Source organism: Bubalus bubalis, chromosome 4 (genome assembly GCF_019923935.1).
Source record: "Bubalus bubalis isolate 160015118507 breed Murrah chromosome 4, NDDB_SH_1, whole genome shotgun sequence".
NCBI lineage: Eukaryota > Metazoa > Chordata > Mammalia > Artiodactyla > Bovidae > Bubalus > Bubalus bubalis.
In genome coordinates this window covers 22,192,483-22,216,829 of record NC_059160.1, presented here as the reverse complement: position 1 = coordinate 22,216,829, position 24,347 = coordinate 22,192,483, and the positions used below count along the sequence as shown (strand labels likewise).

The following is a 24,347-nucleotide window of genomic DNA, read 5'->3' as shown; positions in this document are numbered from 1 at the left end:
CATTTCTGTTTTATAAGGCCTTACAATAGGCAGAAGCACATTGTGTCTTAACAATATTCTCATGTTTCTTGATCCACCTAATGCCAAAAGCATTAAGCATTTGTTGCACTACTGGCCTGCAGTATTGCTTACCAATAGTGAAGACATATCACAGAAAATTTATGTTTAAAATATTTATATAAAATTAAGAATATACTGCTAGCTTGTATTTTCTTGAGGATGATTTTTACATACCAGTTTAACTTGACATTATTAATGTGATTTCAATCACTGGTTTTATTGAAAATAATAATACTATCAGCGATTTTAGTATTAAAATCTCTGAGATTGTCTCATGATTTATTTTCTCAGTATATACTTGCTATTTTTTTTTTTTCCCTTTTTATTTCAGAGCTTATGCTGACAAATGCAGCAGGAGCTAGTGGAGATAAAGGTTTTCTGATCTATGTCAAAGACATGTAGAATTTTTTTTTCAAATCTCTTATTATAAATTTCCCTATTTTAGAGAATACAGCATCCATAGATAGTTTCTCCAAAATCTAGTTATGCCTGGCACAATTCTGTTGGGAAAGAGAAACAGAGATTATTAGAACCTTGAGTACCAAGGAACTTTTGAATAAAGAGGGTATTATTGTGTAGGATGTGTACTGAAAACTTGGCCTTTGGTGAATGTTCTGTTTCATAGTCTTAAGCCTGAAATTGCAGGGCTACATTTTCCTCTCATGACAACTTCCTCTATTTAATCAGTACTCTTATAAAAAAATTTGTTTCCCAAGTATTCAGATTTCTTTTTAAAGTAATTTCTTTGTCTGGCATCTTTAGCCTGAGTATTGTGAAAGTCTGTTGAAACACACAAGGACCATTTATGATGGTTTTCCTTATTGTTTGTTTCTTAGATTAATTGTTCCTTAAGAAATTATAATAATCTAATCATTATTGGGTTAATCATCTCATCTGTTTAGGTAAAGCTCTCCTGAGTATATGACAAGTACCAACAAGTTGTTCCTTTTAAATCTTTGCCAGTTTATAACACTGATCTGTAAAATTTATTTTACTTCTAGTTTTAGAAAAAGGTTCAAGATAATGAACTTAAATAATCTGAATCTTTGCCCATTCCTACTACTTTACCATAGTATATATGTATGTGAATATATAGATTTTTTCCTCATGTATTCTCAACATTATACTGATAAATTCCACTGTTAGATTCCTTAGCTCAACAGAACACCTGGATTTGGGGCCTGTATTCATTGAGTTGTAAACATGATGCTCTCCCATTATATTTCTTCTGTTTGGGATGTATCTTAACGATTCTGTACATCTTTAAGCTTCTGTATGAAAATTACCTGTTTCATACCTATATGAAAGTTGATGTACATTTCTAACAACATTTTTAAACTTGTTACTACAATCTGTAGTAGTCAGAGTAGTACATCATCCAATTATAAGTTCTGTCATCTCATTATCCACTCTACTTTGGCTCTAAAATAATTATTGCACATATTTATGATGAGAGAAACTTGCTTGATGATAGATGTAATCATACTTTTCCTGAACTGCTGCAACAGACCCGTGAGTCTCACCAGGCAAGATGCATTTACCTCACTTTGGAGTTAGGATAATTTTATCTGTGTAAATTAGGATAATCTGATACATGTTAGTACTTAGAAAGCATTTTAGTGACCAAGTTTGAACTTGCACTTGTATCATTTTTTAAATATTATCGTATTACACGTTTTCATCTCATGTTTTGGTATTAAGCCGTTTAATATGTGGGGAGCTGTTTTTAGTTACCATTTTGGCAAGTGCCTGTTTTGTCCCTTTGGTTTCTCTACCCCTGTAGTAGGAGTGCTGACTTTCAGTGTCCCACTTTCTTGAGAAGAGAGGTCAACCTCTTTACAATTTATAACAGTTTTTAGTTCTTATGGAGGTAATCTCTAGATCTTTATTGAATCATTTTGTGATATTGGACCTAGTTCTCACATGATCTTGCCATTTACCTGGGTGACTATAGATAATTCACATAATTGCTGGTCTTTGTATTTTGACCATTGAGATCATTTGAAGCTGATGATCTTGACGTTCCTTCCAGCTTTAACATTTTCTGGTGCTTTTTATACTAATTGCATATCATAGGGTAAGAACAAATAAAGCATTTTGCTTGGGAGAATTGCTAAGAAGGAATGTATATCACAGATGACATGACTTTTTTTTTTTTCCTTTAAATTTTTCCTAATATACTGTGCCTGTAATTCCTCTCACCTAAGGAAAACTTGGCGTGTTGGAGGTTCAGTATCTTTGTAACTCAGTTTTACTGATATTAACTTCTGGTAAGCTATTCATTTAGATTTTGCATTGACCTCTGTGCGGACTACTTCATTATTAATGTGTGATGGGTTTAAATAAATGTTGAAAGCTGTTGTTTGAAGCTTGCCAAATATGTAGATGTTAATTGAGTCCATGTAAACATTTTTCAGGCGGTTATTTCCCTGTAGCTTGGAAGCTATTATATATACTTTAAAAGGGGTCACAGAGATTTTATTTTTATTGTTATTAGATTTTGAAAGGGTAAACAGTCATATAAATAGCGAGGACCACAATTTTGGGACTTCTTGGGAGGGAATTTGCAAACCATTGAACAGTGTGACAAGCATTTTCACCTTAAGTTATCACCAGCTATTTAAGGAATTTGTGTAATAGTCATTCCTAAAGTTATCCATAATGAGCAAAGGATCACCTTCAGTCTCCCCCCTGCCCCCCACTTTAAATGTAGTTTTCAGTTTTAAATGTTAAGAATGTTATAATGCAGGCCCTGTTAATTTTTTGGTTGAACTCTGAGTTCCCAGACTCTTCATTCATTGTACTGTGATTGTTTTTTTGGTAGATATGATCTGAAATAATAATCTCAGGGAAGAAGTTAGAATCCCTTTTATTGTGCTGAGATTTTCAGTAGACTAGTGTTTTGTTATTTCATTTATTATTTTGAGCTTCTGAAATCTTCCAGGATTGTAGTTAGTAAGTAGGACTGAAATTAGAGGCTTTGCTATTAATCTAGCCCTTGCTCAGAGTTATTTAGTTTTGTTGTTCATTCATTTTTGATTTTGGATTGATTTATGACTTGGTTTTTATGTCTGCTTGAGATTTATAATACTATTTTTGTGTTAGTTACAGTGTTGTTCTTAAAATATGGGGGAGAAAACCCCAAACTCTTCTGGGTTACAGTGGATTTCATTAGTCTGCAGATAGTAAGGAAACGGTATTTCATGTGTTTTCAGAGTATCATTGTCTTTGGGGGAAAAAGCCATGTTCAGACAGTTTAGATATTATCATCAGGTGGTTTCTGGATACTTCCCTATACTCAAGCAAACATTTATTTTCTCTAACCCAGGTTTCGTTTCTTAAACTGGAGCAGTGCTTGGTGCTTTCTGATTAGCTTCTTTTATTTGCCAAAGGTCATAGAGCTTTCTACTTAGAAAGAAAACAATAGAATTCAGGTTTCCTGTACAATATTTTTTGTGTTGAGTTCTGCTGCCTGTTTGTTTTTGAAGTAATTTCAGACTTCAACAAAAAATTGGCAAGAGTAGTAAAACTTTCACCCAGATTTGTTTTATATACTCAGAGAATAGTGATCACCAGGAAATGAACACTTACACCATTTCCATTATTCCTATTATATTAATTGGAATTCTCTCATAAGGAAGAGGTGTCCCCTTTCCTATTTATTCAGTTATTCATGTATATTTGTACATACATATTTCTATATATATGAGCCCATGGATGTTCAGTTTATTCCACAGGTTACATTCCATTGTCATCATTATATTGTTGCAAAGATTATCCCAGAATTGGCAATAGGAGTACCATCAAGGTGATTCCATGTTCTTTTCATATGTGTCCTTTTTTTTTTTTTTAATTGTGGTGAAAAACACATAACATAAAAGCTACCACCTTAACCATTTTAAAACATACAGTGGTGCTAATTATATGTGCATTATTGTTCAAGATCTCTCGAACTTTCTTATCTTGCAAAACTGAATCTCCATTCCTATTGAACAACTCCTGGCAAACACCATTTTACTTTCTGATTCTCAGGATTTCATTACTTTAGATAACTCGTCTAAGTGGAAGTTGGAAGGAAAGTTATGACCAACCTAGATAGCATATTGAAAAGCAGAGACATTACTTTGCCAACAAAGGTCCATCTAGTCAAGGCTACGGTTTTTCCAGTGGTTATGTATGGATGCGAGAGTTGGACTCACATGGAAGAAAGCTGAGCGCCAGAGAATTGATGCTTTTGAACTGTGGTGTTGGAGAAGACTCTTGAGAGTCCCTTGGACTGCAAGGAGACCCAACCAGTCCATTCTAAAGGAGATCAGCCCTGGGTGTTCTTTGGAAGGAATGATGCTAAAGCTGAAACTCCAATACTTTGGCCACCTCATGTGAAGAGTTGACTCATTGGAAAAGACTCGGATGCTGGGAGGGATTGGGGGCAGGAGGAAAAGGGGATGACAGAGGATGAGATGGCTGGATGGGATCACCGACTCAACGAATGTGAGTTTGAGTGAACTCCAGGAGTTGGTGATGGACAGGGAGGCCTGGCGTGCTGCAGTTCGTGGGGTCGCAAAGAGTTGGACACGACTGAGCAACTGAACTGATTGATACCTTTTTGTGACTGGCTGTATCTCATGTAGTATAATGTCCACAAGGTTCATCCATGTTTGTGTCATGTGATAAGATTCCCATCATTTTTTTAGGCTCAGTAATATTCCATTTTATGCATATACTACATTTTCTCTAACCATTCATCTTTTGATGGGCATTTAAGTTGGTTCCACCTCTGGGCTATTGTGAATAACCATACCACAATGAATATGAGGTGCAGATACCTCTTTGGGATCCCATTTTGCAATCTGTACCAGAAGTAGGATTGCTGGATCATATGGGACTTTAATTTTGTAAGGAGTCCCCATCATTTTAAACTCACTTTTTGAAACAACAGTATAGTCCAGCTTTCTCTTATTTCCCATGCCAAGGAGCCATGGTTCTTTTTAATGGCACCCAACTCCAGTACTCTTGCCTGGAAAATCCCATGGACGGAGGAGCCTGGTAGACTCCAGTCCATGGGGTCGCTAAGAGTCGGGCACGACTGAGCGACTTGACTTTCACTTTTCACTTTCATGCATTGGAAAAGGAAATGGCAACCCACTTCAGTATTCTTGCATGGAGAATTCCAGGGACAGAGGAGCCTAGTGGGCTGCTGTCTGTGGGGTTGCACAGAGTCGGACACGACTGAAGTGACTTAGCAGTAGCAGTATTTAAAAGCCAGAATCGACATAAGGCATGCTCATTGGTACTGGAGTAATTTGCCTTAATTACTAAGACAATTTTTTTCCCTACTAAGACTCCAAATGGAGTGTACATAAGTTGTTCTTGAGTGAGAGGAAAGGGATCAATTTTCACTTGTTAATATGCTGATGTTTCTCCCAGTAGGGTTTATTGAAGGCTCCAGGACAGTGGGGTTCTCAGAGGTGTCTCTGAAGCAGTTGAGTAAATTGACTAAGGTGGTCTTGGTTTTCATCTTAACAATACCTTCAGCTGAAAATCTGTTCGCAATTTTATAGTTTTGCTGAGTAATTCTTGTTTTAGAATGCTCCGATCACAATAGCAATCTGTAGCTCTTGTCTGTAAAAGAGCATAGTAACTGCAAATGTTTGGTATTCTAAGCATGACTCCTTGTAAAAATACTATAAAACTACCTAGTGCAAGTGTGACACTTTCTTTTTCCATATTGAAAATCAATTGTATTTACTCAGACTTAACATGTCTTGAAGTAGGTTAAAGTCTTTAAATGCAGCACTGAATTTGTTCTTACTGCTCTCTTAAACAGATGCAGAATATCCCCTGTTTCCCCTACTGGGTGCAAAGCGTTTCTCTTTACTTCTCACTCCAGTGAGATTCTGCGTGACTGAAATGTTATTGTCATCAATATATATTGTTTTCTGTTTTCAAAAATGCCATTTCTGTGAAATTATACTTTATACCCTATGGAATGTATGAATCAACCCCAATGATACCTATTTGTCATATATATATAATTATATATTAATATATATTAATTATGTTAATCTATGTAGTATATAATTGTTTATATACATAATATATAAACTAATAATTCACTGATAATTTTGAGTATTGGCTGGGCTATTATAAGAGGAATGGTTCGTTTGAATTTCCTTTGGAACGTGATAGTACCCCCAGTTCATTTCGTGATGGGTGCCTGATTGTCCTGTTGTCATCTATTTCTCGGACATGTCTAGTCAAGAGAAGTTGCATAGCAGCAACTTTGGTAGCAGACTGGCTGCATTCCAAGATGGGTAATCCTGTGTTGACATTTAATGAGCTGACGAAACTGCTCAAAAACGGATGTCATGTCTACAGAAGGTTTGCCATTACCTCCTATCTGTGAAGATAATGTTCTGGTTAACCCACATCTGTTTCTTGTTGTAGCCCATATTCTAAGTGTGGTTTGTAATATTTGGGAATGCCTCAGAATGTTAAATCCGTACCACAATGTGGTTGAAGCAGCTGAAACCACTGGAGACTCTGGTTCAGATTTGGAGGTAGATTTTAGGAGTGACAGAAGCCTAATTTCAGTTTAATTAAACCACTCTGAGGTAATACGATGAAGCACAACCTCAAGAGTTGCCAGAAGATTTAATTAGTGTTGGCTCAACTTTTAAAGCATAAGGGTAATCTTTTGGAATCTGCTAAAATGGTGCATTTGTTCTGGGTTCACAGTGTACAAGCAGTCTTTTACCAGGATTTGGGTTGTTATTTTAAACATAAAGAGGCTTAAAATGGTATTTACAAACCTAGTAACCTGTCCAAAACTGTTACTCCTTGGGTATGAGAATGTAATAGTAATTTTCTTTGAGACAAGGCAACATGTTCTTGTTTTACTGTGTTGCTTTTGCCTAGAAGAGAGATTGTGTGGTTGATAAAAGAAATGTTTAGGGTAGAAGCCAATTTGCTAAGAAGTGTCAACTCTGCAAAAGTAATGGAAGGAAACAGATTTCACAAAGTAATCCTTAGACTCAGTATAAAGAGAAATACAGAGTTCTTTAGGTGCGAGGTCTCACAGTCACGTTTTGTTTAAACTTTTGATCCCTTAATCTCTTCAGACTGTTCTTATAAATTGCTGCCTACATTGTATGAATAACAAAAATGATAGCAGCATTTGTTAATAACTATTATATCATTATTCACATGCCCTTGGACTATTATCTTTCCTCCATTTTTTTTTTCAATTTTTTTTACTTATGGAAAATTTCAGGCCAATATTAAAGTGGAATAAAGATACTCAGGAACCACCTAGCTTCTCCCTAGTGAGAGCCAGTGAGATGGGGAGAGCCAAGGAGATGGCAGATATAAATGTAATGGCAGGTTCAGTTCAGTTCAGTCGCTCAGTCATGTCCGACTCTTTGCGACCCCATGAACCGCAGCACACCAGGCCTCCCTGTCCATCACCCAACTCCCGGAGTCTACCCAAACCCATGTCCATTGAGTTGGTGATGCCATCCAACCATCTCATCCTCTGTTGTCCCCTTCTCCTCCTGCCCCCAATCCCTCCCAGCATCAGGGTCTTTTCCAATGAGTCAGCTATTCCCATGAGGTGGCCAGAGTATTGGAGTTTCAGCTTCACCATCAGTGCTTCCGATGAACACCCAGGACTGATCTCCTTTAGGATGGACTGATTGGATTTCCTTGCTGTCCAAGGGACTCTCAAGAGTCTTCTCCAACACCACAGTTCAAAAGCATCAGTTTTTTGGCACTCAGTTTTCTTCACAGTCCAGCTCTCACATCCATACATGACCACTGGAAAAACCATAGCCTTGACTAGACGGACCTTTGTTGGCAAAGTAATGTCTCTGCTTTTGAATATGCTATCTAAGTTGGTCATAACTTTCCTTCCAAGGAGTAAGCATCTTTTTATTTCATGGCTGCAATCACCATCTGCAGTAATCAATAAATGTGGTTTTAATATTTCTGTTTTGAAATAACCAGAAAGAAATGAAATCAGGCCTTTGTCCTTATTCTTAACAAATCTCTGCTGGTACTTTGAAATGTAAACTTGAAAATGTGATAAAAGATGAAACAAGTAGAGTTTTGTTCATTCTTCTCATGAGAAACCATTTTTTTGAAGTAATTTTAACCTGTATTAGAATTTAGTTTAGCTGGGGAGGGAAGAAAGCTCAAATGGAAAACATTTGTTTGTGGTTCTACCGAGCCTGAGAGTCTAGGGCAGCGTCGAAGGTCGCAGGCAGGTTTGAGAGGGGATGGAGGTCCAATTTAAAACAGGAATAAATTAACTTTGTTGTGGGCTGTATAGTCACCATCATTAAATTCTAATCCTGCACAGTCCACTGTGGGAGTCAGTGGCCATGTATGTCCACAGAGCACCTACAGTGTGGTTACTCTGAATTGAGATGCTTAAAGTGTTAAATGCATACTGAGAAGACTGTAAATATTAGTATTAAAATCTCAGCAAAAGTTCTAAAGATTACATTTTGAAGTAAAAATATTTTGGATATACTTGAATAAATTAATATATATTTTTTTAAACTTAAAAAAATTCTGGCTCCTAGAAAAATTTAAATTACACAGGACTCACATTTGTGACTTGTATTATACTTTGTTCGGACAGCACTATTCTAGACTCAACTCAGTTGTAAAAAGCTACAGCAGTCAAGAATGGGAAGATAGTTAAGGGGAGTAGTCAAGGGGACAGGTGTGCTTACAAAGTTATATTGAAAGTGTCTTTAGCATATCTTAGTTACATTGTTGAATTTGAAATAGAGCTGCTACATCTAGCTTTAAGTGAGTACTGTATTTACTCCACTACCCCCCCCCCCCAAAAAAAAAACCCAAAACAAAAGATTTTTAGTTTTGCCTTTCAAGTGAGAGAAGAAGGAATAGTTAGCTAGAAAGGACTAATGTTCTAATGTGCTAAAGCTATATAGAATCCTTAGCTGTGGCTTTTAGGGAACTGTTTTTGAGTCCTTGGACTTTGCTATTCTAAAGATTATCATTTGTTGTTGTTTTGCCGGATGTTGCTAAAAGTTACCTTACCTTTTAACTTTTAAGCATGTCCTTTGCATGTTTTTTTCTTTTTCCTGAGACCCTTGCTTGCACTTAGAGCAGCATTAACACTGATCTAAGCCTCAGTTTTGTCAGGGGATCAGAGTAAAGGTCAGCAAAGCACTCCTAACCTGCAGTCCTTATGTGCAATTCTGGAATCTAAAAAGCTCTCAAAACTGAAAATTATTTTTGTTAATTAAGTTGGTAAAGACCCTGACTTGAAGCAGTGTAAGACCAATTGTAGTCTCTGTTTATGTTCCTTTGTGGGAATATGTGTATGTCTTTCAGCAAAAATATTATTATGCTTGGCAATGAAGTGTTGCCCTGGACCCAGGTAGAGGTGATATGCTGTGTGCATTGTGTTAACTTTTCTATATTTCAAGAAAAAATTCTGAATTCTGAAACAGGGCTAATTAACCCCAAGGCTTTCAGAAAAGGGATATTTTGGACCTCTATTATTCTGTGGCTTCCTAGGTGGCGTGGTGGTAAATAATCTGCCTGTCAATACAGGAGACTTGGGTTTGAATCCCTGGGAGGGGAAGATCCCCTGGAGAAAGAAATGACAACCCATTCCAGTTCCGTTGCCTGGGAAATCCCATGGACAGAGGAGCCTGGTGGGCTACAGTCCATGGAATCGCAAACATTCAGACCCGCACACACAGACACATTATCATCCCATGAAAATTGAAAATATTTTATTAACTATAATACTTAGTTTTGGGGGCGGGGGCTGTGCAGGCTTTTCTCTAGTTGTGATGAGCGTGGACTACTCTCCAGTTGTGGTGTGCAGGCCTCTCATTGTGGTGCCTTCTCTCGTTGTGGAACATGGGCCCTAGGGCGCACCGGCTTCAGTAGTTGGGGTGCATGGGCTCGGTAGTTGTGGCTCCCGGGCTCTAGAGCACAGGCTCCATAGTTGTGGTGCATGGGCTTAGCTGCTCTGTGGCAAGTGGGATTCTGGACCAGGGATTGAACCCTTGTCTCCTGCATTGGCAGGCAAATTCTTTACTATTGAGCCACTAGGAATGCCCTATTAACCATAATTCTGCATTTGAGATAGTTATCTTTAGCACAGTCAGGACACAGTGATACGCTACATGAGGTCTTCCTGAAACACAGCTGTGTTATGTCACTCTCCTTAAAGTGGCTTTCATAAGTTTCTTGTTTTCTGTAATTTTCTTATCTGGAATTTCATACCTGGCTATCAGGTGATAGCTGCCTGAAGCTGTCTCTTTGAGTCCCTTTTGTATGTATTCTTTTTACCTCAAAGCATTTCTTTTAGTCAAACAAGACATTCTGGACTGTGTTACTTTTTTTTTTTCATTTAAATATTCCTTTTTCATTCATTTAAATCATTTTCTTTTTTTCTTTGTCAAAATTCTTCTAATTCTTGGAGGTGGATTTGAACTGCTACTTCTTGCTCAAGTGTTTTCTGATCAGCTGTAGACCAGAGAAGGGTGTATGTGTGTGGTTTTAATATAAATGTAGATTACCTCCTCAATTGGATTGTAACCCTTAGCTAGAAGGGGCCCCGTTGTAAACTTCTCAGCATTCATCATGTTTTTCATGTGATTTGCATTTAGTAAGTATGGTCATTGATTTTGAGGATTGCAGTGAGGGTCTCATAGAACAGTGAAAGTCCAGGTTTGATGCACGATACTGGATGCTTGGGGCTGGTGCACTGGGACGACCCAGAGGGATGGTACGGGGAGGGAGGAGGGTTCAGGATGGGAAACACATGTATACCTGTGGCAGATTCATGTTGATATATGGCAAAACCAATACAATATTGTAAAGTTAAAAAAAAAGTATATTCCAATTAAATTGTCCAACTGTTTGCTCCTTTGTGCTTACTGTTTTAGTTAATGTGCATCTAAGTTGCATAGATCAGATCAGATCAGTCGCTCAGTCGTGTCCGACTCTTTGCGACCCCATGAATCGCAGCACGCCAGGCCTCCCTGTCCAACACCAACTCCCAGAGTTCACTGAGACTCACGTCCATTGAGTCGGTGATGCCATCCAGCCATCTCATCCTCTGTCGTCCCCTTCTCCTCCTGCCCCCAATCCCTCCCAGCATCCGAGTCTTTTCCAGTGAGTCAACTCTTCACATGAGGTGGCCCAAGTACTGGAGTTTCAGCTTTAGCATCATTCCTTCCAAAGAAATCCCAGGGCTGATCTCCTTCAGAATGGACTGGTTGGATCTCCTTGCAGTCCAAGGGACTCTCAGGAGTCTTCTCCAACACCACAGTTCAAAAGCATCAATTCTTCGGCGCTCAGCCTTCTTCACAGTCCAACTCTCACATCCATACATGACCACAGGAAAAACCATAGCCTTGACTAAACGAACCTTTGTTGGCAAAGTAATGTATCTGCTTTTGAATATGCAATCTAGGTTGGTCATAACTTTCCTTCCAAGGAGTAAGCGTCTTTTAATTTCATGGCTGCAGTCACCATCTGTAGTGATTTTGGAGCCCAGAAAAATAAAGTCTGACACGGTTTTCACTGTTTCCCCATCTATTTCCCATGAAGTGGTGGGCATAAGCAAACAGTAAAAATGGGCGTTAGAAATGAGCATAAGGCTGCAGCCTTGCAGTTTCCCACTAGTTGCCAGGATACAGAAAGGTCTGTGTTGCTTTTATTCTGTTTAAAAAGTGTGTGATGGTTTGGTCTTTTATTTCCACATATGCTTTTATATTTATTTATTTTGATTTTGAAGTGCTGTATTTTGCTAAATTAAATGTAGTCATTTAAGTGTAGCTATTTACTTTTAGGGACTAAAGCATTTTACTAAAAACAATGAAGGGGAAAAACAGCATTTAGTAAACATCTACTACACATCTGATACTGTGCTAATAAGTAAACAGTCTTTATTCATTAAATAATTTAGCATGATATGTTCTCCTGTTTTTTGTATGAGAAATTGCTTTACCTCATGAGTGATAGGGTTTATATTTAAAATCCAAATCTGTTGAATTCTGCCAGAATATTGTTAGATAATCATAAAAGATGTTCTGTTTTGTTGCGTTTGGCCGAGTCATGAGACATGTGGGATCTTAGTTCCCCAACCAAATATCGAGCCTGTGCCCCCTGAAGTGGAAGCAGAGTCCTAACCATTGGATCACCAGTGAATTTCCCCATAAGAGATTTTTAGGGAGCAAAAGAATGAAGAGTAAATGCTAAAGAGAAAATGCTGGGTTTTGTGAACCAGGAGAATCTTTTGGAATTGTTTCTTTGTTATATTTCTCCCTGTGATTTTCAGTTTTATTCTTTGCCTGTTATCTGAATTCATATTTAATCAGCTGTTTGTGTTTAAATTGTTAATTTATCAAAATGAACCATCAGGAATGTTGCAGGACACATAACTGAAAAAATAGAGTTGGTTAATCCTGTAGCATTTTTGAAGTAGAAATTTAGGTTTTATTTTTAAAAACGAGTTCAGTATTGGACAACTGGTGTATGCATTTAGATCAGCAAGTAAATTTTAACAGGAAGGCCAGTATTTGAGCGTAGTAATCAGCAAAATTAGTGTTAATTTATTAAAAGTAAAATAGCTGATGCAAGACAATACGGAGTCTAGGAATAAAATCAAATCAAACATGTCTTAATGTACTGTACACTTACAAGAAACTATTATTTTAGGGTTCTAAAATACAGACTATTCAGCAGTCTGTGTTAGATACTGTCTAATAGGATGATGAACTCCTGCCCCTAATGGAGGAGATAGGTTTCCTGTTCCGTATATGACATTTTGGGTGAGGTAACAGTACATTTTCTGGGAGATGCCTTGGGAAATACTGCAGCAGAGGCTAATGCGACCTTAGACCAGAGCTTGCCATATTTGTAATTTTTCTGCAGAAGGTAATAAATAGTAAAGGCATAAGACTTGATTGTCTTGTTAAATGATGTTTTACAGAGAACAACTCAGGAAATCTTGGAAAATCCCCAGCCAGGTTTGAAAAAGGAAAGAGGAACCAGTGAAATGAAGAAATAGAAAGCAGTCTTTGTATAGAAAAAGTAACATCAGATCCGTGCCATGAAAACCCGGTGTAGAGTTTCAGTGAGTCAAAAGAGGCAAACTTAACAAAAGCTGAGAAAAACAAGGAAGTAGTCATTGATCGTTTTCAGTAGTTACTTTGTCTGAGTCACAGGTTGTCAGCCGGTTGTAGGAGTGAAGGGACTGAGTGGTGTTAGGTGGAGGCAGCAGTTATAGATCACTGTCAAATAATAAAAACGGAATCTTGCAGCTTTTAAACATCTTTCTACAATGGTGGAAACTGTTGTGTTAAAGGCAAAAAAGAAGGACCTTATGGAGAGGGAGAAATTGGAGCTACTGGTAAGGAAGGAAATAGTATTGGGAGGAAATTCTTGCAAGGAGGGTAGAGGAAGATACCAGAGTCAAGAGAGAATCTCCATATTATGATGAAAGCAAGAAGACCAAGTTTTAAAATAAGCTTTTCCTACCTACAAGATCGACTATTCTAAATTATGTTTCTTAATATCCTAATAAGGCTTCCCTGGTGGCCCAGTGGTGAGGAATCCGCCTGCCATGGCAGGAGACATGGTTCGACCCCTGTTGAACGTTGGAAGATCCCCTGGAGAAGGAAATGGCAGTCCACTCCAGTATTCTTGCCTGGATAATCCCATGAACAGAGGAACCTGGCAGGGTCGCAAAGAGTCGGACACAAACTAGTGACAAGACAACAAAAAATATGCTAATATACTTTATTAAAATCTATAAAATTTCACACATACTTCTTTTAAATACACACGCATAAGCCTTCCTTCAAAATGCCAGTCTTTTTTTTAATTAGATCTTATATAGGAAAGATTTTTCACCCTGATCAGAGTTTCCAGGCAGTAAGTAGTAAAATGGGGCCAGAAATTCTTTCTTGGAGCTCTGGTTATAGGAGGGAATCAGGAATGTATTCATTCTCCCAAAGTAGACTGCAGTGTGCATTTTTATATGAATTTAAAATTTGAGCAAGGATAATTTTTATTCATGCACACGGCCAAACTAGGATCTGAGGATAAGAACTGTTCTATACATTTTCATTTCCATTTTTAAGAAGCTTTCTTGAGTGTCTTAGAAAACTGCTGTCTTTTTAAAAATTGTTTTAAAAATATTTATTGACTTCTTCATGAGACTCTAATCGTAGCTATGAAGCAATGTAATAAGGAAGTAGATGAATTAGGTTCCTGGTATTCTTGAGATGACTTTCTAGTTAGATAAGTAAACAGATTATCAAAAGTGACCACTTAGTCATTTTACTTTTATTAAACATCAAAATAACTTCAAGATAAGCCATAGACATCATGAAATATATCCAGGAATGGTCTGTTGCAAGAAAATGTGAATATAAAAAAACTAAACTCATGTCTCAAATTAAGGAGAAATTATTAACCTTAAAAAGTGTTTAATATTAGGGGTTGGAGTAGTAATTAATTATTTTGAACTATGTTTTTTACTTTTAGAAACATTCTGTTTAAAGACAGATTTATTCAGTTGGATTAATAGAAGTCCTGTTGTATCAGATATAAACAATTAATATAATCTCTCTTCCATCAGATATAAGTCAATATTTGCAGTTGAAGTTATAAGAATATAGCACAATTTTGCTCAGATTTTAAATATTTTGTTTCAAAGAGTTGGCTGTTTTGGAAAGGTCAGCAAGTATTTTAAAATTTTTAGAGAGGAGAGAGAAAGATAGTATTTGCTTGTCATTCCATCTAGGCATCATAGTATTGATTTACATGGAATATAATTTATGGATAAAAAATTAGTACTTGTCTAAGATTATACCTGATACTTCTTTTTAGGTGAGTGGGTGGCAGATGTTTGTATGTACAGGTTTTTAGCCACAGAATGACATTTCTGAAGGCTGATTTGCCTGGCACCCAGACTACTTTTTTTTTTTTTTTTTTTTTTTTGAGTTTTTATTTATTTATTTGGCTGCACTGAGTCTTAGTTGTTTCTAATGGGATTTTTAGTTGAAGCATATGAAATTTAGTTCCCTGACCAGGGATTGAACCCAGGTTGCCTTTATTTGGGAGATTGCAATCTTAGCCAGAGGACCGCCAGGGAGATCCCCAGACCACTTTAAATGGTAGAAATGTTCTCATTTGGGAACTTGAAAGTTGGTGCTTCGGAAGACTGCCTGTGTTTTAGAACAGAAGATTAGTATGTGTTTCTGCAGTGTCAGAGACAGGTTAGATGCCTTTGCCACTTCTAGAGAATTTGCTTCTGTGCGTAATGAAAGTGTCAGGGTGAATTTAATCATGTTACTGTAGATACGGCCTAGTTATTTGAAACTTAGTTGTGGAGAGAGTATCTAGAGTGTCAAATACCTGACAGTTTTGTGATTAGAACCTTAGAGGACTGAGGGATTATTGAGAATCCTGTTATGTGTAGTTTAAAAAAAAATCTTCAAACAGTGAAATAAGAAATATACTAAGTAGGAGGAGTCCTAAAAAAGACACCAATTCTGTTTACAAGCTGTGTGACCTTATTTGAATCTGTTTCCTTAGATATTAAAAAGGCAAAACTCTCAGGATAAAATAAAATGTGTCATAAAACAAAATATATACTGGTATAATGTTTGCAAAGGTACACTAATTTGAAGACAGATGGACAAGCAAACTTAAGGTGACAATATTGTACTTCTGTTTGGTCATTTAATATAGGAGATGCATACTAAATCTAATGTCAGAATTTCTAGAAGGAAGGTTAATAAGAGAATGGAGAAATAGAAGTTAAATATGAGCCTATATTGAGTCTTTGAAATCATTCTTATTAAATCAGCATGTTGTCATTTTGTGAAAGCATTGTAATAGAAATAACTAAGATCTCTTGGATTTTGACAAAAGCATGGTTGGTTTTTGTCGTTTTTTACATATATAAAGAATAAGTACACATCTTTTCCTCTTCCTTCTCTTTAAACTTAAACTTGAAGGTTATGAATACCGATGGGACTGGGAGACGAGTGCTCGTGGAAGACAAAATCCCCCACATATTTGGGTTTACCTTGTTGGGTGACTATGTCTACTGGACTGACTGGCAGAGGCGGAGCATTGAAAGAGTACACAAACGAAGCGCAGAGCGGGAAGTCATCATAGATCAGCTCCCTGACCTCATGGGCCTGAAGGCCACAAATGTTCATCGAGTCATTGGTAGGTAATTTCACAGTTCTCTTAGAGGATGAACCAGGAATGAGAAAAGATATAGTTAGCAGCCTATAAAGTCAGCAGTGTAAATTGTTGATGTTTTCAGTGGATGTAAAAATCATCTGTTAAGCTTTCTGTAATGAGAAATGGACCTTTTTTTTTTTTTTTTTTCTCTTTTAAGGAGATTATTTAATTTGTTGAAGCTCACGAAGTTAATAAATTCTTTGTGGTACAAGTGCATTTTACATTTTTCTTAAAAATTTGTTGGCTTTCACTTCATATCACATGGTGTTTCATAGTGGCTAAGTCAAGGAAGACAGTGAACAGTTTTTAGACAATTACCTTCTTTCCAAGGCTAATATCAGTCAACTTCCTTCCACATCCCACGGTCAAACCCAAATAAACGTCCCAGGAAGAAGTACTCCAAATCCCTTTCTTCTGGTTCCTGAAACCTCCAGACCAGTTTTCAGCATATTGCCAAGTTCACTGATACTTGTGGATGACCCAGTGCTGAGTACCATCTAGGTATCCATGATTAATTTTTGAATCAAGAAGTTTCTTTAAGTGTTTACCCAGGGACAAATGAGAACACAAGTCATTGGATCGATTGGCAAGGATGGACCTTTAAATGTTGGTTCAATGCTGGCCGCACAGTTTGAATTGAAGGGCTAAACTTAACACCCACACACTGTCAGAAAAAGAACTTCTATCGTATGAATAATGCAGTTTGCTTAAAGCCTCCTGTGGGTACACAGAAAATAATTTTGTCATACGTTTATTCCCAGTTGATCAGCACAAGAGTTGACCTGCTCCGTTTTCAGTTCAGTTCAGTTGCTCAGTCGTGTCCAACTCTTTGCGACCCCATGAACCACAGCACGCCAGGCTTCCCTGTCCATCACCAACTCCCAGAGTCCACCCAAACCCATGTCCATTGAGTTGGTGATGCCATTCAACCATCTGATCCTCTGTTGTCCCCTTCTCCTCCTGCCCTCAATCTTTCCCAGCATCAGGGTCTTTACAAATGAGTCAGCTCTTTTCATCAGGTGGCCAAAGTATTGGGAGTTTCAGCTTGCAACATCAGTCCTTCCAATGAACACCCAGGACTGATCTCCTTTAGGATGGACTGGTTGGATCTCCTTGCAGTCCAAGGGACTCTCAAGAGTCTTCTCCAACACCACAGTTCAAAAGCATCAATTCTTCGGTGCTCAGCTTTCTTTATAGTCTCACTCTCACATCCATACATGACCACTGGAAAAACCATAACCTTGACTGGACGGACCTTTGTTGGCAAAGTGATGTCTCTACTTTTTAAATGCTGTCTAGGTTGGTCATAACTTTCCTTCCAAGGAGTAAGCATCTTTTAATTTCATGGCTGCAGTCACCATCTGCAGTGATTTTGGAGCCCAAAAAAATAAAGTCTGACACTGTTTCCACTGTTTCCCCATCTAATTGCATGAAGTGATGGGACCGGATGCCATAATCTTTGTTTTCTGAATGTTGGGCTTTTTTTTTTTAATTTAATTTAATTTTATTTTTAAACTTTACAATATTGTATTGGTTTTGCCAAATATCGAAATAAATCCACCACAGGTATACATGTGTTCCCCATCCTGATCCCTCCTCCCTCCCCATACCATTGCTTTAAGCCACCTTTTTCACTCTCCTCTTTCACTTTCATTAAGAGACCCTTTAGTTCTTTACTTTCTGCCATAAGGGTGGTGTCATCTGCATATCTGAGGTTATTGATATTTCTCCTGGCAATCTTGATTCCAGCTTGTGCTTCCTCCAGCCCAGCGTTTCTCGTGGTGTACTCTGCATATAAGTTAAGTAAGTAGGGTGACAATATACAGCCTTGATGTACTCCTTTTCCTATTTGGAACCAGTCTGTTGTTCATATGTCCAGTTCTAACTGTTGCTTCCTGACCTGCTCCATTTTCAGCTTGGGCCAATTCACCGCTCCTGGGAAGTCACCATACTGCCACCAACTTAGTCAGACACCCAGTCAGCCTAGTGTAGCTCCAGTCAGAACTCCTGGGCTGGAACCATCCTGCTCAGCCTCTGGTGTAGCTGGGACTGCAGGCCTGCACCACTGTGCCTGGTCGTTTATTCCCTGTTAATCCTCATAATGCTTGTTTGTGAGATTAGAATTGAAACTCTAGATTTGGAAGCAAATATAATCCTATGTCTTTGTCAAACAAATGCTTGGTCATTTAAATTGAAAATGTGTTGATGATGTCGATTGTGTGTCCTTTTATAATGAATTTGTATTTTAGGTTCCAACCCCTGCGCTGAGGATAATGGGGGATGTAGCCATCTCTGCCTCTATAGACCCCAGGGCCTTCGCTGTGCCTGCCCCATTGGCTTTGAACTCATCAGTGACATGAAGACCTGCATTGTCCCAGAGGCTTTCCTTCTGTTTTCACGAAGAGCTGACATCAGGAGAATTTCTTTGGAAACTAATAATAATAACGTGGCCATTCCACTCACTGGTGTCAAAGAAGCTTCTGCTTTGGATTTTGACGTGACAGACAACCGGATTTACTGGACTGACATATCACTCAAGGTTAGCCAGAGAATTGGAATATTAAAACTGGGGACTAATGGGGAGAGCTTCAAGAATTTGAGTCTTCTTGCTGTTACCAGCTTCCTTCATACTTAATAGGCAAGAGTTCAACAAAAAACCCTTAACATTTTAAAGGAAGCCAAGGAGAAGGCCCATTCAGTATTTTGTTAAGTATCTCTAGTGTTTTTAGTGCAAGATAGTTTGAGTATTCTAAATCTGCAAGACATAATCTTCCTCTGCTTCATTCTATTTGAATACATAAATGACATTTTCCTCAGCTAGAGAGTAAGAAGCACTTGTAAAAAAAAAAACAAAAAACAAAAACAAAAAAAAAGAAGCACTTGTATGCTTGACAAATGGCTTATAGAGACTTGACTCTTAGTTTATTAAAAAAATTTTTTTTGGCACCTGACTGAGGTAGAAAATGCCAATAATGAGTTATAGCATACCTTCTCTCCCCCACCCCTCCCATCCCTAGAATAAATATTGACAAGCTTACGGAGTCAGTAAGGAGGAGCTCTTGACCAGAAAATCTGGAGTATAATTCTTCCTTCTTCCAGATTCTTTTGGACCTGTTTTACATAGCTTATGTAAAACTTTGTCTAATATGCAAAAATTGTATTAGAGCCAGAGTTAGACTGTAATGGTGGTCAGTAAAATCTGTTAAATGAGCGAGTAAATAAATGCTTTATTGTGTGGGCTTGTGAGTTTCCTCATCTTGAAAGCAGAAATAATGCCTATCTTGCAGGGCTTTTGTGAGCATTAAATGAGAAAATATATGTACACCAAGCACTTAGGATGGTAGTTTCCATGAAGTAGGAGCTATTATTAATAGCTTAAATTATGACTTTTAATTTTTAGGTGATTCATAGCCACAATGGTAATGATATGAGTAGTGTCATATGCATTTTATAAGGTATAAGGTTGTTGAGCTCTTCCTCAGTTGATGCAATGACTGCATACTCTCAAGCACCTTTAGGAAGCTGTGTGTTTGTTAGTCGCTCAGTTGTGTCTGACTTTTTGCAACCTCATAGACTGTGGCCTGCCAGGCTCCTCTGTCCATGGAATTCTCCAGGCAGGAATACTGGAGTGAGTTGCTGTTCTCTTCTTCAGGGGGTGTTCCCAACCCAGAGAGCGAACTTGGGCCACTTGCAATGCAGACAGATTTTTTACCATCTGAGCCACCAGGTTGGAAGTCAGGAAACTGACTACCAGTTAAAAGTCTACAATACTCTGGTCACATCTTTTCACTTGATTACTAATAATAAGTTTTATAAGAATAGTCACTCCGCTATATTACTAGAATAAATTTCTGGTTCTTAAAACTTTGAAAAATTTCTCCCTGAATTGACAATAAAACTTGAGGTTGCAGTTGTGCTCGTTGGAGGTTGATGTCATTTTTTTTTTTTTTTTTTTTTACACGGTGCTCATAAAATATGTGAATTGTATTGAGAAACTGTGCCTTTGGCTCTTCTGTATCTTCCCTTAAAACCTTAGGGTTTTGTACCTAAGCCCTGTGATATTGTTAATCTTATTTCTGCAGACTATCAGCAGAGCCTTTATGAATGGCAGTGCCCTGGAACACGTGGTAGAATTTGGCTTAGATTATCCGGAAGGCATGGCTGTAGACTGGCTTGGGAAGAACTTGTACTGGGCAGACACGGGAACCAATCGAATTGAGGTGTCAAAGTTGGATGGGCAACACCGACAAGTTTTGGTGTGGAAAGACCTAGATAGTCCCAGAGCTCTTGCGTTGGACCCCGCTGAAGGGTAAACAGCTTTTCATATGAATTCTTTGCAACTGTATTGCGCATGGCCTAGTTATGGATTGTATTCTTGATGTCTTTAAATCATGCTTATTAGGAAGCTGACAGGTAAATTATAGATAGGTTTTATCTTAAAATCATTAGTGGAGATTTCACTGATTTAGAATTAACTAAATTTTACTTTTGTCATTATTAGTATTAGGTGAATAAAAATTAGTGAAATGGTTTATTAGTTAAATATTAATGATTGTATTTATATGCTAAGTAGACAGCCTTTTGAAAGGTGTCATGAAATCGATTTGCTTGCACTCTCTCCCAAGTTATACCAGATTCTAAACCTGTAAAAGTAAACCCACTGAGATAATGTGTGCTAAGAAATAACTACATTATAAAGCTCTACTTTAGAATGTTCATTAATTCAAAAATGGATAATTAGTTATTATAAACTTGGAGAAACTTTGATATTAAACTGAACTTTCTCATAAATTTACTTACAACATGACATGTTTTTCAAGGATAGATTAATCTTAAATGATTTAACAAGTTTTAAAAAGAGATCTGTATAGTCAAGGCTACAGTCTTCCCAGTGGTCACGTATGGTCATGAGAGCTGGACTGTGAAGAAGGCAGAATGCCAAAGAATTGATGCCTTCAAACTCTGGTGCTGGAGAAGACTCCTGAAAGTCCCTTGGACAGCAAAGAGATCAAACCAGTCAATCTTAAGGGAAATCAACCCTGAAATCTCATTGGAAGGACTGATGCTGAAGCTGAAGCTCCAGTATTTTGGTCCCCTGATGCGAACAGCCGGCTCATTGGAAAAGTCCCTGATGCTGGGAAAGATTGTGGGCAGAAGGAGAGGAGAGTGTCAGAGGATGAGATGGCTGGATGGCATCACTGATGCAATGAACATGAACTTGGGCAAACTGTGGGAGATGGTGAGGGACTGGGAGGCCTGGTGTGCTGCAGTCCATGGGGTTGCAAAGAATCAGACACAACTGGACAACAATGAAAACATCCATCATGTAAGAAAGCTGAATTTTGAAGAATAACTCCATTTTAAAAAGCAGAAGTTAACCTTGTAAACATACCAGCACATTGGACCATGGCCATATTGAAAAGTTGTTTCACTGAATCAGTCACTTCCATGGTTAGCTTGCTGGCCATGTAGTTAGAAAGTCATACCAAAGGTACCATTTCTGTGCTGACATGTTGTGATTGGTTTATGGTGATTTTTACTCTAGCTATTAGTTACCAGACAGATAAATTTAGTAGTTGGGACAAAGTACTCTAGTTTATGTGGCTGCTGGCAGCTGTGACATTTCTCCCACAGTTGTTTTCTCTTTGGCTTTTGGGATGTACTATGCCTGTTAGCTGACAAGTACAAATGCAAACAAAGCCCAAGACAACTTGAGTTTTCAGCAAAGTGTGTTTATACATTGCTACCAAGTCAACCATCAGCCGATGGGCTGGTGAATGAATGTCTCCTTTGGGTAGTTGATGAGACCTGGCATGCAGAGAACTTTCCTAGACCCAGTATTCAAAGCAGCTTGAAACTAGCACTGCTGGTTCAGCCCAAAAGACATTTGGCTGAGAATTACCTTCTAGTTCTAGCTCTGCCCTATGACTGGCCTGAAGACATTCAACAGATCAGTTGTACTTCTTGTAGGGCCTTGTCCTCCTCATCTGCAGAAGTCTGTACTGTGCGGTTGCTCTACAGTTAACGTGAAAAACCCAAAAGAGTACATTCGCAGGGGCTGTAGTAGTGGTGTTCATTGCTCAGCTGACACACTAAGGGGTGTGTGTGATTCAGTAGTATGTTACCTTGGACAGTGTGACCAAATGCATTTCAAACTTCCCTTTTAAACCTCAGTTCACAGTTGTTAAGTTGTACCTTTGATGTACTGCTGCAGCTTGGTTTTTGAGAGTGATTTACACAAATCAGAAAGTAAGTTTTAAAAATTTAAAACTCGAATTAACTTGTCTTCAGAAATACATGTATTTTGTTCTGAAGTGAGTCAAATTCTGAGACTAGCACTTTAATCCTTTGCTATCTTCTTGATATTAGTTTTATAAATGCAAGTGCTGCAATAAGGAAACCATGGGTTTGTTTCCAATTCCTAGGTTTTGGATGGAACAGATTCATTGGAAACACTAAGGAAAGCTGACTCACTTCCTTTTTAGGATATGAGAAAAAATATTTAGTTGAGACTGCCAATGTAATTGAAAAAAATTAATAGCTTTGATTTTGCTTTGCCAATTTCCTTGATTTAGTGTATATTTTCTTTAAATTTACTTAGTTACTATACATGAATATGATCGTTTCTCCCAAATAATCAGAAGTAAAATGTTAAATATCCATTGGTTTGAATTTAGATTTATGTATTGGACCGAATGGGGTGGAAAACCTAAGATAGACAGAGCTGCCATGGACGGAAGTGAACGTACTACGCTGGTTCCCAATGTGGGGCGGGCAAACGGCCTGACCATTGACTATGCTAAAAGGAGGCTTTATTGGACAGATCTGGACACCAACTTAATAGAGTCTTCAAATATGCTTGGTAAGCTGTATTCTTCTGTTTTGTTCAGAAAGAGAATATATAATCCTTTCTGTGCAAAAATCAGTGGCTGCTGTTTACCATAGGTTAGATATGATACTGTTCATAAAACTTCATATGAATGTCTAGGTTCATCCTCTGTCTCACATTGTATCCTATTCATTAATAGTGGGCCAAGGACTTGTATTCATATCTCTTTAATATGTGGAAATTTCATTACTGTTGGGCTTATAATAAAATTTATAACTCCCTGGATATTTCTGAAGTGACTTTTTGTAGCAGTAAAATATAATATATACATTTCCATCTTTTTATGAAAGGAAAAAGAGTTGAACTGTAGACCTTTATGGAGGGAAAATAAGACCACAGTCGAAATAGGCCATCTACATGAGTTTAAACAAACTCAGTGAGTTTTAGAACAAAAAAATATTGGTTTGAGGTGTGGGGTCAGACTGTAGATGGATTGATTTCAGAAGACTTGTCTGGTTTAAGAATTGCTTCTGAAGGAATTTTTCTACTTTAAATTGCTTACAAAAATAATGTTTTAAATGTTACCTTTTCTTTTTCTTTGCCAACAAGACTCTCACTTTCTCATATATTACATCTTTCTGCGTCTCCCCTGTCTGCTGCCTTTCTGAAAATAGGACTCAACCGTGAAGTTATAGCAGATGACTTGCCTCATCCTTTTGGCTTAACTCAGTACCAAGATTACATCTACTGGACGGACTGGAGCCGACGCAGCATTGAGCGTGCCAACAAAACCAGTGGCCAAAACCGCACCATCATTCAAGGCCACTTGGATTATGTGATGGACATCCTCGTGTTTCACTCCTCACGGCAGGCAGGATGGAACGAGTGTGCTTCCAGCAACGGGCACTGCTCCCATCTCTGCTTGGCCGTGCCAGTTGGAGGTTTCGTTTGTGGATGCCCTGCCCACTACTCTCTGAATGCTGACAACAGGACTTGCAGTGGTAAGCTGCATTGCCCCTCAATGCAAACTAAAGTTAGAGAAGGCAGCAGACTTGTGAAAACACTGTAGTTCATATTCTTTCTAAAGGGAGAAGTCGTCAAAGTCCAGAGTTGATCATTTGTTTGTATAAAAGGGAAGGACTAAAAGTGAAAAAGTGCAAGTTTTTGTTACTTTTGTTCAGTGATAACTGGTTGATGT

The 24,347-nt window shown here is 38.0% G+C and overlaps 1 protein-coding gene across 8 annotated transcripts in view; it reads left to right on the top strand.

Annotated features, from left to right (window-relative positions):
- Positions 1–24,347, top strand: part of LRP6 (LDL receptor related protein 6) — a 177,578-nt gene that overhangs the window by 107,829 nt on the left and 45,402 nt on the right. For all 8 annotated transcript variants that reach the window (XM_025283271.3, XM_025283268.3, XM_025283267.3 and 5 more), the window contains 5 exons: positions 16,086–16,302; positions 18,570–18,859; positions 20,403–20,629; positions 22,998–23,182; positions 23,824–24,150. In XM_025283271.3, coding sequence (XP_025139056.1) covers positions 16,086–16,302; positions 18,570–18,859; positions 20,403–20,629; positions 22,998–23,182; positions 23,824–24,150 — 1,246 coding nt within the window. The remainder of the gene's footprint in view (positions 1–16,085; positions 16,303–18,569; positions 18,860–20,402; positions 20,630–22,997; positions 23,183–23,823; positions 24,151–24,347) is intronic.